Here is a 15,117-nt window from a genome sequence, read left to right as displayed (position 1 = left end):
TTTGCATGTGGGTGAGTGGCAATGAGGTGGAGGAAAGTATGGTAAATTTGGTGGTGGTTGATTTATCACAGTATGGAAAGCTAACATCTTTGTAGGTGTGGCTCCTTGTTGAGTTGTGTTGTAGATCAGTCTCGCTCCCATAAAGAGACCTGCAGTAACAGCCCATTTTCATATGCTGGTTGTCCTGTATTTCAGGGTTCTCCATGGCCCAACTGCGCCACAACTGGTTTTCTGCATATAAAAGCCAGGGCTGGTATTAGGGGGTAGCAATCATGGCAATTGCCTGGGGACCCACGCCAAAGCTACATTGCTCAGGCTTCAATCCCAGGGGGTGGGGCTCGGGGCCCTGGACTTCAACCCCATGTGCTGGGGCTTTGGCTTCCTGCCCTGGGCCCCAGCGTGTCTAATGCTGGCCCTCCTTGGCGGACCCCCTGAAACCTGCTCACGGCCCCCCAGGGGGCCCTGAAGCCCTGGTTGAGAACCGCTGCTGTATTTAACATCTACTTGTTTATTAGGTGGAAGGAGAAAGTGATAATCAGACATCCACAGATCAAGCCTCTGCGGCGAAGACCAAAAGTATATTCATTGCTCAGAATGTAGCCAGCCTGCAAGAGCTTGGTAAGAATGAGCTTTTAATTTAAAAAAAAAAAAAAAAGTGTTCTTGGAAGGTCCCAGAATGTGATCCCTGGAGCCTGAAGTCCTCTACTGCAGAGATGCAACATGGGTAACGATAGTGCAAGCCTGCCCTATATCACACCCTGCCATCCCTAACCTGAAAGAACTAGCTCTATGAGCGGAGGTTGAGTTCATCCTCCATGAGTGCTTTGAATTGAGATTGCCAATAAAGATGGCGGCTGTGATGTGGATACTTGTTTGTTAGGAACAGGATGAAGATAATTTCACTTACATGCAAATAACAATGATACATAGAAAAAGGCAGTGTACAATGACAAGAGGTGGCAGACTGACTGGGCATGAGTGATTAGGTTGGGAGTCGCTGCTGCATAAGTTAGGTCTAATGTGCCACACAAGATGAGCATGAGACCTTCCATGTAGCCACACAAACATTTTCTGTTACTTTTTTGGCTGCTCTCCTGTGGTGTATTTAAACAAGATTTTAAATTGTGTGTCTATCCCAGTTACCTAATCTGTGGTGCCATCCCTATATTTCCTCACAACAAATTGCAACTGCATTCATTTTAAAGATAATGCCACAAGTGAAATACAGGGGAAATTTTATCCCCACTGATTTAAGCCAGTGACTCATCCACTCTGTCACCTTAATTCTAGTTTTAAAGCCACCCAGTGGAACAACAAAGGTAAAACAATGGCCCATTTTTTCTCTGATTTATGTCTGATAGGTGGCTCTGAAAAGTTGCTGCGAGTGTGTCTGAACCTCCCTTACTTTTTGCGATACATAAATCGATTTCAGGATGCAGTGTCGGCCAACTCGTTTTTCATTATGCCAGCAACTGTAGCAGATGCCACTGCAGTCCGCAATGGGTAAGCGATTTCAATTTTTCTTCCTTCGTTAATATTGGGTGTGCTATATGAGAGAGTATGAATGTACAAGGGATTCAGTATTGGCCACTGTCTCTCTTCTGTTAGACATTTGATGCCAGAAAGTCCTCTCCAGAGTGTACTGTGGGGGGGGGAGCTCAGTTGTTGGTTTTTTTGGTGGCCTGCTAAACCCAGGGTTGTGAGTTCAATCCTTGAGGGGGCCACTTAGGGATCTGGGGCAAAAATTGGTCCTGCTAGTGAAGGCAGGGGGCTGGACTTGATGACCTTTCCAGTTCTAGGAGATTGGTATATCTCCAATTATTACCTATTACCTTATTACTGTGCTTTTCTTAATTCATTTCAATGATTGTTATAGGTTTCATTCGCTAGTGATAGATGTGACCATGGCACTGGATACTTTGTCTCTCCCTGTGTTGGAGCCCCTGACTCCCACACGGCTGCAGGATGTGACTGTTCTTGCCCTCAGCTGCCTTTATGCAGGTGAGTTAATGTCCTTTGGTAGCATCACGTTTCTAGAGATCAAAAGTCTTTTCTCTCTCCTCGGAGCCCTAAGTAGCTCTTCATTTCCCCTGCTTTGTAACCTGCACCTTTGAGACCCAAACAATGACCTCCTCCCTTCGTGCTGAGGGTGCACTGAACAGGACACTCTGTAAAGGCTGACCTTGATTGGATGGAGCAAGAGGCATGCTGAATTCCCTGGGGTTTGCCTCTGTAACGCAGTGCTCCCAGCCCATAGCACTAGGAACTAAGTGTGCCCTTTCCTTCTTGTAAATCTGAAGGCTGACTTGGCAGTATTGTGTTTAAGTTAAGCAGGAAATTGTTGTAATGTCACCAAAATGTCCATGGACAGCGCTAATGCAGAGTTGCTTTGACTGAGGAGGCATTGGTTAGTGTTGGCAGTCCTTGCAAACCTGACCTTGGGATGCACAGGTTCAGTAATGAAACACTTCCTTAGTTGTCATCTTTTACCTTTTCTGCTTTGCTTTGTTATTCAGGACTTAGAATATTTCCCAGAGTTTATCCTTTAGATTTGCTAGTTATACCCAGAATTCAGCCCTGTCTCCCAAGTGTGTGTAAATACCCCAGAATTATGAAAATGTGTAATCAGTGTGTAAAGTTTTCTCTGTTAATAATTTCTGCTATATCAGATTCCCTCCTGAGTATTAGGTTGTATGTAACTTTGTTGTTTTAGGGTAACTGAAAATATTCTCTCTTCTTCCAACTGGAATAGTGAATATTCCTGGCCTAGTCAACTCCATGTGTGGTTTCTGCACTGCTGACTGTAGTGTAAGTGAACAGGAATATAGATTTCCAAGATCAGCTCTTAACTGTAATGTGGTCCTTTGCCCTCTTCTTTCATCAGGTGTGAGTGTGGCAACATGCATGGCAATCCTGCACGTGGGCAGCACCCAGCAGGTACGAACTGGATCCACAAGTTCTAAAGAAGATGATTACGAAAATGATGCTGCCACCATTGTACAGAAATGTGTAAGTTGATGGTGTGGAATGCAACTGCTTAAGGGAGAGCAGTTGTCTTGTTTTCACTTTATTTTTGTCAACGACGCAAAGGACCAGGGGAAACTCCATTTAGGTCTTTCACATGGAAGTGCCTAACAATTTTAACTGTTTGAGCTTCTCTTGGTCCCTGGCACTGGACTTGCTGACACCTGAAGAAAGATTGATACCAATATAAGCTAGTAATATCTGAGAGTTTGCAGTGGGGAGGTTTACTGCGGAGTGGAACCGAGCAAGCTTCAGAGAAGGGTGTTTGAGTAATGCGTGGAATGGTTTAGTGACTTGTCTAATAGAGCGCTGCAAGATTACGAGGATTTTTGGTTTTACTTACAGCTTGAAATATATGAAATGATTGGTCAAGCCATCAGCAACTCGCGCCGTGCAGGGGGAGAGGTAATAATCCCATCCCATCGGGAACCTTTTTCTTTGTTATAACTTTGTGGTGGTGCATTTGGTCAGTTGGATTTACATGGTTGTCTGGGTTTTTTCACTGTTCGAACGCTAGCACTATCAGAATTTCCAGCTGCTTGGGGCCTGGTGTTTGCTCAACAGCCTCTTCCTCATCTTGAACCTCAACCCCACTGCCCTGGCTGATAAGGGAAAGGAGAAAGACCCATTGGCTGCTCTTCGAGTCAGAGACATCATTGCTCGTACCAAAGAGGGAGTTGGGTCTCCCAAGTTGGGACCTGGGAAAGGGTATGTGAATACCTGCTCTAAGTTAATCAGTTTAAGCACATCACTATGATATTGTTCTGTTACACTGTGGCTGTTACCTCTGAGTCTGGTTGTCTTCTCGAAGAGACTTCCTGCCCCCACCCACCCCACCTTCATAATCAACCCGTTCATATTGCTTCAGTTTTTTTCCCTTTCAGTTTAAACTGAGTGAGATGACTGAGAAATTGGTCTGTTAATTTTTCACAAATTATATTGTGCCTCTTTTTTAGATAGTACTTAGTAAGAGGAGTGGTTTGTTTTAAATCTGTAACGGAGTATGAAGATTCCACTTTAGGCTTAGCGCCAGGTACTTTTGCGGGGAGGGAATATATATCTTGTGTTGGACTGGATGAGGCATTGTGTACCATGGGGTGAGCAGAGCCTAGATTTCTGTCTAGTAGGGTTTGGCACCCTTTAGTGAGCTTCCTCTCCTCCAGTCAATTCATGACTCTACAGTAGCAGATGCAGTTGTGGGGTGGTAGGAATGCGTAAGCCTTGCCCTCAAATGGAAGAATATTTTCAAGTGAATTATTGTTTTCACTTGAACTAAATGCTAAAATTAATTATCCTATTCCCCTTATTGTACAAATTTAAATTGTATACACTTGGTCTGGCTGGTATCGCAAATGAGACATAAATATAATGGATATAAACATCCAGCAATGTTGTTGATACTCTAACCATTCAGAATATATGTTACTGTCTGGTTTAAAGACCTCAGAGGTGACAAAGTGATGTAAAATGGAGGGATTGAATTGATAATTCTATAGGAACTGCCAAAGAAGACAAGTCGATAGCATTAGAATAGTGATTAAAATATTAATATTAAGACCTTTTCTTTTTCTGCAGACATCAGGGGTTTGGTGTTCTGTCAGTGGTGTTAGCAAATCATGCCATCAAACTCTTAACATCCCTCTTTCAAGATCTGCAGGTGGAGGCACTACACAAGGTGAGAAGGTGGCACACTGATTTTCTTAAATAGTCTTCTTCATTGGAACATGCTTTGAACCGTCCTTTGATGCTGTCCCCTAGGGATGGGAGACTGATGGTCCCCCAGCAGTGCTGAACGTCATGGCTCAGAGCACATCAATTCAGAGGATTCAACGTCTGATTGATTCCGTACCACTCACTAATCTGCTGCTGACTTTGCTCTCCACTTCTTATAGAAAGGTAGGAGATGGCACTTTGATAGTTCTGTCATGGAACTTCTCTCAGTTAAACAGCGAGAGCTGCAAGAGAGAGTTCCTCTTGCAGGTATCAATCTACATGCTAAGTAGACGAACTTAGAACTGTGTTAACTTGTGACATTTATAAGTAATCAACAAGGAATTGGATGTCTCCCATTTTATAGAATAGGAGAGGATGTGACTATGACAGACTCTCTTCTCAGATAGTCCCAGTGAACTAAATATTTATTCATGACCATTCTCTCCCGGGAGAGAAAATAAGGGTCCTGTGTACAGAAGGGGAGTCTTCATGTTTAGACTGATATGTGAAATGTACCTTGGAGTCTTTGTGTGGGCGCTGCATTAGCCGCCCCAGAAAATGATGGATGTAACTTAGAAGAAAGTCTTGTTAGAAATGCCAGTATGCAATTTGAGCAGAACTATAGTAGAAGGGTATGAAAAAATAAATGCCGAGGATTTGAAAGCAAGTCTGTTCTCATCTATTGTACCTTCAAGTTTTGATCTTGTGGTTTAACTTGTTCTGCTGTTCTTTTAAGGCTTGCATCTTGCAACGTCAGAGAAAGGGTTCCGTGAGCAGTGACGCGAGTGCCTCTACTGATTCTAATACCTACTATGAGGATGACTTCAGCAGCACTGAAGAGGACAGCAGCCAAGGTAATGGTTTTCAGCAAGCATCTTAACGCTAGATCTTACGCGTTTTATTTTTCAACATCCTGGAAGCCCGTGTACGAAGCTTTTATCTCCCAGGACTGGATTACACTGTGGTGCTTAAGAATTAAACTCATCTGTTAGGATCAGTGGGCAAAAAGAAATACCAGCTATGCTTTGTAGGTACTGAAGTCAGCTCCCCTCAGCGTTACGGGGTTGGCAGTGTCTGCCCCAAATGGGACTTTGGGGAAGACGGAGAATTCTCCCCCCTCATAAGTGAGTCCCTGCTGAATGAGGATATGGCTCACTGGCCTCGTGACTGAAAGGGTCGGTGAAGTTGTAGGGCTTCTGGTATTGCCGTTAGTGAACTAGCTTGTAGAAGCAATATCATTTTGCATCTGTATCATTGTTTTCCATGTGCTCTTTATTAGATGATGACAGCGAACCCATCCTTGGGCAATGGTTTGAAGAAACGATTTCTCCAAGTAAAGAGAAAGTGGCCCCCCCGCCGCCACCTCCCCCACCTCCCCTGGAGAGCTCCCCTAGAGTGAAAAGCCCCAACAAACAGACTACTGGGGAGAATGGGAACATCCTGGCCAGCCGCAAGGACCCAGAATTGGTATGCTATGATCTCCGTGATTAATTATGTAATTAGTGAGATGTAGCACTGAACAGTGGCCAAAGAGGCTTGTTAGTCTGGCATGTAGCAGTTTAAATCCAGGCATTTTATTATATTGCTGATTGAGAGTCACTGGCAAGCGGGAGTAGACGGTGAATGGCCGTGGGTCTGATTGCCAAAGATCTTGGCTTCAGAAGGAGCTGTTTGCATTACTCTATCTGGAGACATGTATTAATAATTGCTATTGTCCAAGGAGAGAATAATTAAGATATCGATTTAGGTTGGAGGGGGTGAGGGAATATGAGGGCAAAATTATAAATGGAAATGTTAACTGCACTTTGTCAGACAAACAATTCCTTTGGGCAATGGTGAAAATTAATGCTGCTGTTGAGAAAGATAATGGATTTGCAAGCTCTTTAGACAGCTATATGAAATGATAGCAGCTGAATGAGAGAACCACTCATCCCAGTGGGCTTGTCTTGAAGACTAGAAACTGTGTAATGGCAGACAAGCAGAGCAACTGTAAAGCAGTCCAATTGTAATGAGAAGAGAGAAGTAAATCTGAACTCTAATTATTGGCTTGTAATGGAGGAAGAGTGCAGCTGGGTGGTGAATTATCTAGCATATCTAGCAATGAGTTTTTTGTTTAGTGTTTCTTTGACCCCCCATTGGATTTTGGTGTTTCTAAGATAAATGCATATCTGTTTCTTCCTTCTAGTTTTTAAGCCTGGCTTCCAATATTCTGAACTTCATTACTTCCTCCATGCTGAACTCCAGGAACAACTTCATTCGCAACTACCTGAGTGTGTCTCTTTCAGAGCAGCACATGGCCACGCTGGCTAGCATCATCAAGGAAGTGGACAAGGATGGGCTGAAGGGTGAGTGAGCAGAACTTCTTTACTCTGGGAACGTCTAGGATGGGGGGGTTCTACTTAACATGGGTTTTCTTTGTCCAGTGTTGGGATCATGATTCGCCAAGTAGAGCTGTAGTAGTAACTGACCTAATCTCTTTTGTGTTTCAGGCACATCAGATGAGGAATTTGCTGCTGCATTGTATCACTTCAACCATTCGTTGGTGACCTCGGACCTACAGTCCCCTACCTTGCAGGTTAGGATGTAAAATTAAAGCATTTGTGTCTGGTGTTGAATTCACATGGACAATACATTCTGTGTTAGTACATCAGTGCTTCTGACTACAGAGCCCCTTTCGAACACCAAGCAGTGGGATATTGTGGGGCTGGCAGAGGAGATGCTTCCTGAGGCGATGCTTTTTCTACAGAGTAGTCCCCAGAATGAATACAGTTGGAGAGCAGCAGCCTGCCTCAAGACTCATTTGTAAGGGGCTTTGAATTAGTCTGCTGAACTCCAGAGATGTTTAAAGGGAAAACTGAATAATTCTCCATGTCTAGGATGCTGTTAGTTTTGAAGAATTGTTTCTGAATGTGCATTTTACTGTAGGAATTTCCTGCTTGGCTTTTTATGATTGATCTGTTTTGCTTTCATATACTAACCGTGTAGCCTCTAGGTTCCTTTGTCAGGACATGTACTGACCAAGCTTAATGCTATAAGAAGAGGGTTTGTAAATCTGTTTCAGTAGTGTATCAAATCCCTATGCCTTTTGTGGACTATTTTCCCCCATAGTTTAAATACAGTAATTTTTTGAAGTAGTTACTCTTTTTTTAGATCTACATTTTTGACACGTGAACAGGGAGTGAGCATAACTGCACTCAGTAGGAGTGGAGTGTTGAAGTGGGGATCACCTCTCCGGTTCTGGTTAGAATTTACTGGAGACATGGCACTTTAGAGAGTGGGGTGGAAAATAGCACTTAAACACTCTGGCAAATAAAGAGGTAGTGCATGAAGGGCCTTCCAGAGACTGTATTGCCACTAGTTAACCTCTTGCATTGTTGCTTAGCATACTTAATAAGTGTAATTAGAGTTTAAAGAGCTTCAGATCAGTGGTTTCAGGTGAAATCTCTCCTTTCACATGTCCATATGTTCCTGTTTTTGGGGCACAATAAAAGGTATCGGTCCATTCTCCTTTGGTCATATTTTTGTTTTTTTTCCGCTCCCCACATCCCCCCACTCCTAAGGATACCTGAGTTTTAGCTTTTGACAATGAAATAGGATCCATGATTGTCAGGCAGAGTAACTATAGACTGCAAGTCTGTCTACCATTCTGCCAAAGCACCATCTCTTGTGCCAGTATTGGGTCTCATAAGTGAGCAGGACTCATGCTATTTTTCCCTAGACTTTTTTATGTAACAAAAGTCCCCTATGGTGTAGATGGAGGCTTTAAAAAATAAATAAATAAATAAAAGCCCCTCAGCGTAACTTCACTTGGTACCTATGCCATATTTTACTTAGTACATGTACCAAATATTGTAACTTTTCAGAGGTGAAATACCATTGCATTAACCCTATATATATCCACTTAGAGCCCTACCATTTATTATCACCTTTGGTTTGTTGAAGTCTTTTAGTTACTTAAAGCAACGTGTAAGGCTTTCCTCTCAACTGTGTATCTGTTGTCTTGTGCCAGAACACTCTTCTACAGCAGCTGGGAATAGCCCCTTTCTCTGAAGGACCATGGCCTCTGTACATCCATCCTCAGAGTCTGTCTGTGCTGTCTCGGCTTCTTCTTATCTGGCAGCACAAAGCCAGTGCTCAGGGAGACCCTGATGTCCCAGAATGCCTTAAAGTTTGGGAGAGGTAAGAAAATGTTATATATATCATGACTAAAAATAAGTGACGTGCTCTCTCCCATGACCGCTAATTTCCTAGGAGATGATATTTTCTTCTGGACAGATGAATCCAATGACCAGACATTTTGTCCTAAAAAAAAAATAGGAAAATCCTACAGAGGAAGGATGTAAAGCTTGGAAGAGGGGGGAGATTCAGCCCCTGGATGAAAATAGGGAGTGGGAACACTTTGATAAAAGTATCAAGACCTGGATGAGTAGAATGGCTCCAGCAGCACTGATTTTTAAAAAGAAAAGGCAATAATCACATTATTTTGGTGCCTCATACCAAGCCCATCATTGTGGTATGTGAGCTCCTTTCTGCCAAGCCTTGACTCCTATGTACTTGTTTTTAAATGTGAAACTGTACAATAGTCTGGTGTGGTTTGGCTGACTTACAGCCTTTCCTGCTGGGGCACACGCACATCTTTCTCTTTTTTAGCTTGTTATATTTCTCTTCAAAAGTTCTTTGCTGTTTGTGTTTATATAGGGCATAAAGTCTCTTCCACAGTCTCACTTTAATGCATCCTTCAGTGGAGTTATGGTTAATTTGTGAAATCGCAATATTCGCATAGTAAGGCTGAGGTCATAAACAAGACTCTAGTTGCATTGCTTGATCAAGTAGAAAGAAATCATGATTAAAATGTGCATCTTAATCAGCTAGCTTGCTTCAGTGAAAGTCTCCTTGCAATAGTGTGATCTATGGATCACTCTTTAGAAGAAAAAACTTCTTACTGAACCTCTTTCCTGTTGCTGGCAGATTTGTGGGCACACTGAAACAAAATGCTCTGCAGGGAGCTCTTCCTAATGACACAGAAGATCTGAATGTTGAGCACCTCCAGCTGCTATTGCTTATTTTCCACAACTTCTCAGAGAAAGGCCGGAGGTCTATCTTGACCCTTTGTATCCAGACCATCCTGGAACTGACTGTGAACATGGACTCCCAGCTGCGGTCTGTGCCCCTTATCCTGGCTCGCCTGCTACTGGTGTTCGACTACCTGCTTCATCAGTATTCCAAAGTTCCTGTATACCTGTTTGAGCAAGTAAGGGATTGAGGATGCATGTTTCCAATGTTTAATCAAATAATCGCTCAGCAATGACCTAAACCAGGTAGTCTCCTTGTTGTATTCCCGTTCCTATGTGTCTCCCTTTTGGCATTTCCAGTAACTCCTTGTTCTGATTTCACTAACAGCATGCAAGGTTACATTCAGTTAGTGACACAATTGGAGCTGTTAATTTCCAGCAGCTGATTTGGGTGGTGTGTTATGTGGCTTTGTACTCAGGCATAACTGCTGTTATAAGTGAATACATGCTGGGCAGCACCGGTTACTAATAAGGCAAAGCCCAGAGCAGTAAACCTGCTTTCTTTCTAATAAGAATAGAGGCCTAAAAGTGCCTTTTTACTATTGCATGTATTCTCAAATACCCTTCAGGTAAAGTTCTTTGAGTTTAGCTCATCTCTATTGCTTTGTTTAAGTCTTTGGCACTGGCACCTCATTAATCTGGAACAATGTTTTGCAGACTATTCTCTGGAGTATCTCCTTAGTATCTTGACAGTAGTTTTACTTCACTGGCTGAAAAGTATGGAACAGTCTCCAGCTGTGTGCTCAGTGCTATCTCTGACTCCTCACAAGTTGGGAAAGTTCATGTGTTTTAGTGCAGGGGGTTGTATATTTTTCTTATAACCAGTGTGCCGTGTTTTTTACATAGGTACAGTATAACCTGCTAACCCAACCCTTTGGGTGGGTGAGTGGATCCCAGGATAGTAGTAGAAGAATCTCTGTCCCTCTCTATCATGGATTTAAAGAAGTGGAAGAAAACTGGACCAAACACTGCTCATCAGGTCAGAAGGGAAGTTGTTCAGTAAAATTTTACTCCTAGTCGTGGGATTATAGTTGCATAATGAGTGCTCCAGCATGTGGTGCTGCAGAGCAAAGTCAAAGAAGTCCCTTTCAGCAACTTTGGAGTGTGGTTTAAGACACGTTAGACTAAATACCAGGCTTGTTATGAATAAATTACTTGTAATTTTACACAGAAGGGGAGATGGAGGAAACCTGCAGACCTCTAGCATTGCCCAGACATTGCTTATTGAACAAAACATGCCTTACTCATGTGCTGTATAGATTTAGGAATTTTATAATCTTTATTTTAAAACTGGAAACAGTACTCAATCGCTAGACATGCATCAATCACTTAATCTGTGCACCCTTTTATGGTTATATATGTGACATATAGACAGTCTTGTTTTTTAGCAGATTTTTACTTTCTAAGTGACTTGTCTTTTGAGGGGAAAAAAATGACCAATGATCATATGCCAGCAGTATTGTTAATCTCTTCAATTGTTAAAATTTAACTTTGAATTATACCTTTGGTATCTGTGTCCCAGATGCAGTTCCACAGCCCAGATTCTACTGCATCCTGTCACCAGAAGCGTCGGAAGATGACCTGAACCGCCTAGATAACATGGTACCTGGAATTTCGTTAAAGACTTTTCTCTGAGCCTGAATTACATTAGGGAAACCAGCATAGAAAATGACCAGCACTGTAACTGAGATATGAGACACAAGCTGCCCAGGGATTTAATTTAGTACTGCATTAAAACAGAACTGTGTGTGCTAGCTGAATAGATGTTAGTATAAGACAATAAACGAAGGGTTTGAATACTTTATAGTTAAGCAGCGTACAAATCCTAACTTGAAAGCAGATATTTGGTGAAATAATCCCAGCTCACCTAGCCCATATAGTCTTGCAGTGATTTGCCCAGTGGGATATGTAAAGTCCACCTGTGCTGCATAGAAGTAAATTGTGGCTGAAAAGAGCTGAGAACTTTTCTGTCTCTGTAGTAGCTTGATTCTGTCAGCTGTGCCAATACCAAGAGCTCCTTCATATTCAAGTTACCTCTCAGTGCTGCTTATAGAAATGTGTCTGGCTGTGGGGTTGTCTCCACATCAGTTTGCCCCATGTTCTTTCTGGCTCTCTTACACTCGCTGTCTTTGCTCACTAGAGCTCTTATTTCTGGAGCTCAGAAGAGAAGATAACATTGTTGGATGGGGCAGTTTACCATGTACACCAAGGTTCCTGTTTGTACATCCAAAATGTGTTCCTTTCTTGCACACATTTAAAGCGTCTTTAAGACTCTGCCTGGGAAAAGCAGCAATTGACACACCTGTCCTCCGGGGTTATTTTGCTGGGAGTGTGTGTGGTATTTTTAGTATATTTGGGAGAAGATCTGAACTGGCTGTGGATGGGAAGCTGTGCAACCAAGGAGGAAACAATTCTGACTTGGCTTTTTCAATAGGTTTGTGAGGTCCTGTTCTCTAGGACAATGAAGTACGATGAGCTTTATGCAGCCCTGACCTCGCTGCTTGCAGCTGGATCCCAGTTTGATACCCTCAGGAGGAAGGAAAACAAAAACGTCACTGCACTGGTAAGGGCATATGTATGTGTTGCTATAACATTCTCCCTGCTGAGAAGACAGTTGGCTCCATGCCGCTGCATTTTATACAGAGTCTGGGCAATAGTTACTAAACTGGATTTTGGAGCTTTACATTTCCTGGTAAACAGGTGTCTTATATTTTGTCAATGTAAGCTGATGGGCCAGCTCCTCACCAGCCAGTGCATCAGGTAACATAGTCCCAGTGATGGCAGAAATTTGGTCCTTCCTTCATGGAGGAGTTTATTCAAACCAAAACAGATTAATTAGGTCCTGCCACCTGGCCTGTCTTACAGTCTGTTCCTTGTAAAGCTTCTGCGCCTCCCCATGCGGCAGATCTCTTGCTTCATTTGTGTCAAGATTCCCCTTCCAGATCCTTTCTCCTGATTCTGGGTCGCCTGCAGTGGCCTTCCTACTCCCTGCAGGTCTCACTCCCTTAACTGAGCTGCTTGCTGAGCTTTTATCTGAAGACCAGGTGACCTGCAGGCTATCATCTGATCCCTGACCTCAAACCCATCACCTGGATGGCAGCTAATTAGTTATAGGTAGGGTTAAGCCCACCTCCCTTTAAGGGCCATCCCATCCTGTGACAGTCAATAACAAGATGCACTCCTGTGTCTGGCTTATAATTTAGTGTCTGCTTCAAGCTTTTCCAGCTACTTAAAGGAATAATTTGGACCTTTTGTCTTTTGGCTTAAAGTGCATTCATTGGATTTATTGTGGCCGTAGTAGAATGGGGAAGAACTTGAGTGATTTTTGTTTGTGTTGATAAAGCAGGAAGCTAGTTGGTGACACTTGAAATGTAACGTTTTAGATGAATATTTCAGTTTTCATTTCAGCTGAAAAATATTAAATTGTGCAAAATGTACTAGGTTTGAGAAAGTCAAGCTGCTGGCTGTGAGATGGTTCTTAAAGTTGGTCCTTCCCTGGTTTTGTTTAGTGGTAAATGATAATACATAGTGCTGAGTTTCTTTTAAGACATGTAATGAGCTTCTGGATCATCATACCTCCCAAATGTATTCATAAGGTCTGGCTTGAATGTGCTTAGATGAGAATTTTATGTCCCTTGACAGGGAATTAGGTCAGATAAGAAAAGTTGTGCCACACAACCAGCATGAAATGGAAGTATAGTCCACTCACTCTTGTCTCTGGGACGCTACCTCCACGTGCAGACACATTGAGGAGCCCTTGATAGGATCACAGCTGAAGCAGGTTGATTGTAAATGTTTGCTTCCTGATATATCCTCCACTGTCTTTGTTTAGGAGGCCTGTGCGCTTCAATACTATTTCTTGATACTGTGGCGGATATTGGGGATTTTGCCTCCATCCAAAAACTACTTGAATCAGCTGGCCATGAACACACCAGAGATGAGTGAATGTGATATCCTGCACACTTTGCGCTGGTCTTCCCGCTTACGTATCAGCTCCTACGTCAGCTGGATCAAGGTACAGCCCTCTCTTTAGAATTTACAATGTAGGGTTTTTGACACATTATTAGTATTTAACACAACAGCACGAATTCCAGAGCTGTAATGATCTGTGTCAGGAGTAAGAAATGAAATTGTAGCAATATGTGTCAGAGCTTGAAGAGGAGGGAAATATAAACTGTGCTAGGTGTATCAAAAGTCATTTTCATCTCCCCAAGTGAAGCTGAGGGAATCAAACCAGTTCTTAGTCTTGTTTTATAGCTTCTTTTTATCATATTAAACAACATTAGCGGCTGTTTCTAAAATGGACAATGCTCATTTTAATTTCTGCCTGGTTCACTGCATATGGGAATTGTAATGTTTGCATGGTGACAGGAAATGGGGTTTTAAAAAAACCCCCACAAGTATCATAGCATGGTGGTGGTTCATAAATTGGTAAATTCCACAGCCCTTCTATATTCCCTTAAATGTGATGCTGAATCTTTCTCTGCAATACATACAGGATCACCTTATCAGACAGGGCATGAAAGCTGAACATGCTGCTTCTCTCATTGAATTGGCATCTACCAAGTGCAGCTCAGTGAAATATGATGTGGAAATAGCAGAGGAGTACTTTGCTAGGCAGGTAAGTTGGTATGAATACTGGGTACATATAAGCAAGTGTGGAGCACTGATCTGTGTGGCGCATTGCTGTTATAAATGTTATCATTCTGTTTTAAGATTTCCTCTTTCTGTGGGATCGACTGTACCACAATTCTCCAGCTGCATGAGGTTCCCAGCTTGCAGTCCATTTATACCCTTGATGCTGCAATTTCCAAGATCCAAGTTTCTCTAGATGAGCATTTTTCCAAGCTAGCTGCAGAAACCGACCCACACAAATCATCTGAGATAACCAAGAATCTGCTGCCTGCTACGCTACAGCTTATTGACACTTATGCTACATTCACCAGGTACGCTGCTGACTCAGCCCCGCTAGAGGGATATTGTTTTCTTTTCTGTACTTGGCTCTTCATTTTGTGTTAGCTCCCTATCCCTGTAGTGTTCCTTCTTTTTATAGTCCAGAATAATGGCTCTATTTTATATCACATAGAACGTACCATGTTAAATCAGTAGACTTCTAAAATCCATAGACTGTATTATTCTATTTCAAGTAATCTAATACCTGATCTTTCAAGAATTTCCGACAAGCTGCAAAACAGCTTTCTCTCTGAAGTTGAAACCTCTCCCTAACACCCTGAAAGAGAGAGAGCAGCAACGGGTTATTTCAGTGAGTTATTCTTGTGACTGTCAGGATGACTTGGAAGTGAGGTGG

At 42.6% G+C, this 15,117-nt stretch overlaps 1 protein-coding gene across 7 annotated transcripts in view; it reads left to right on the top strand.

Moving 5' to 3' along the window:
- Positions 1-15,117, top strand: part of UBR4 (ubiquitin protein ligase E3 component n-recognin 4) — a 115,126-nt gene that overhangs the window by 7,596 nt on the left and 92,413 nt on the right. For all 7 annotated transcript variants that reach the window (XM_039509301.1, XM_039509300.1, XM_039509299.1 and 4 more), the window contains exons 6-25: positions 516-618; positions 1,362-1,503; positions 1,877-2,001; positions 2,885-3,009; positions 3,370-3,429; positions 3,542-3,732; positions 4,600-4,699; positions 4,783-4,920; positions 5,474-5,591; positions 6,017-6,204; positions 6,923-7,082; positions 7,227-7,312; positions 8,747-8,916; positions 9,706-9,988; positions 10,656-10,788; positions 11,332-11,411; positions 12,244-12,372; positions 13,642-13,824; positions 14,308-14,430; positions 14,526-14,755. In XM_039509301.1, coding sequence (XP_039365235.1) covers positions 516-618; positions 1,362-1,503; positions 1,877-2,001; positions 2,885-3,009; positions 3,370-3,429; positions 3,542-3,732; positions 4,600-4,699; positions 4,783-4,920; positions 5,474-5,591; positions 6,017-6,204; positions 6,923-7,082; positions 7,227-7,312; positions 8,747-8,916; positions 9,706-9,988; positions 10,656-10,788; positions 11,332-11,411; positions 12,244-12,372; positions 13,642-13,824; positions 14,308-14,430; positions 14,526-14,755 — 2,867 coding nt within the window. The remainder of the gene's footprint in view (positions 1-515; positions 619-1,361; positions 1,504-1,876; positions 2,002-2,884; positions 3,010-3,369; positions 3,430-3,541; positions 3,733-4,599; positions 4,700-4,782; positions 4,921-5,473; positions 5,592-6,016; positions 6,205-6,922; positions 7,083-7,226; positions 7,313-8,746; positions 8,917-9,705; positions 9,989-10,655; positions 10,789-11,331; positions 11,412-12,243; positions 12,373-13,641; positions 13,825-14,307; positions 14,431-14,525; positions 14,756-15,117) is intronic.

Source organism: Mauremys reevesii, linkage group 21 (genome assembly GCF_016161935.1).
Source record: "Mauremys reevesii isolate NIE-2019 linkage group 21, ASM1616193v1, whole genome shotgun sequence".
Lineage (NCBI taxonomy): Eukaryota > Metazoa > Chordata > Testudines > Geoemydidae > Mauremys > Mauremys reevesii.
Note: the sequence above shows the minus strand (reverse complement) of the source record. Positions and strands in the feature narration are given on the sequence as shown.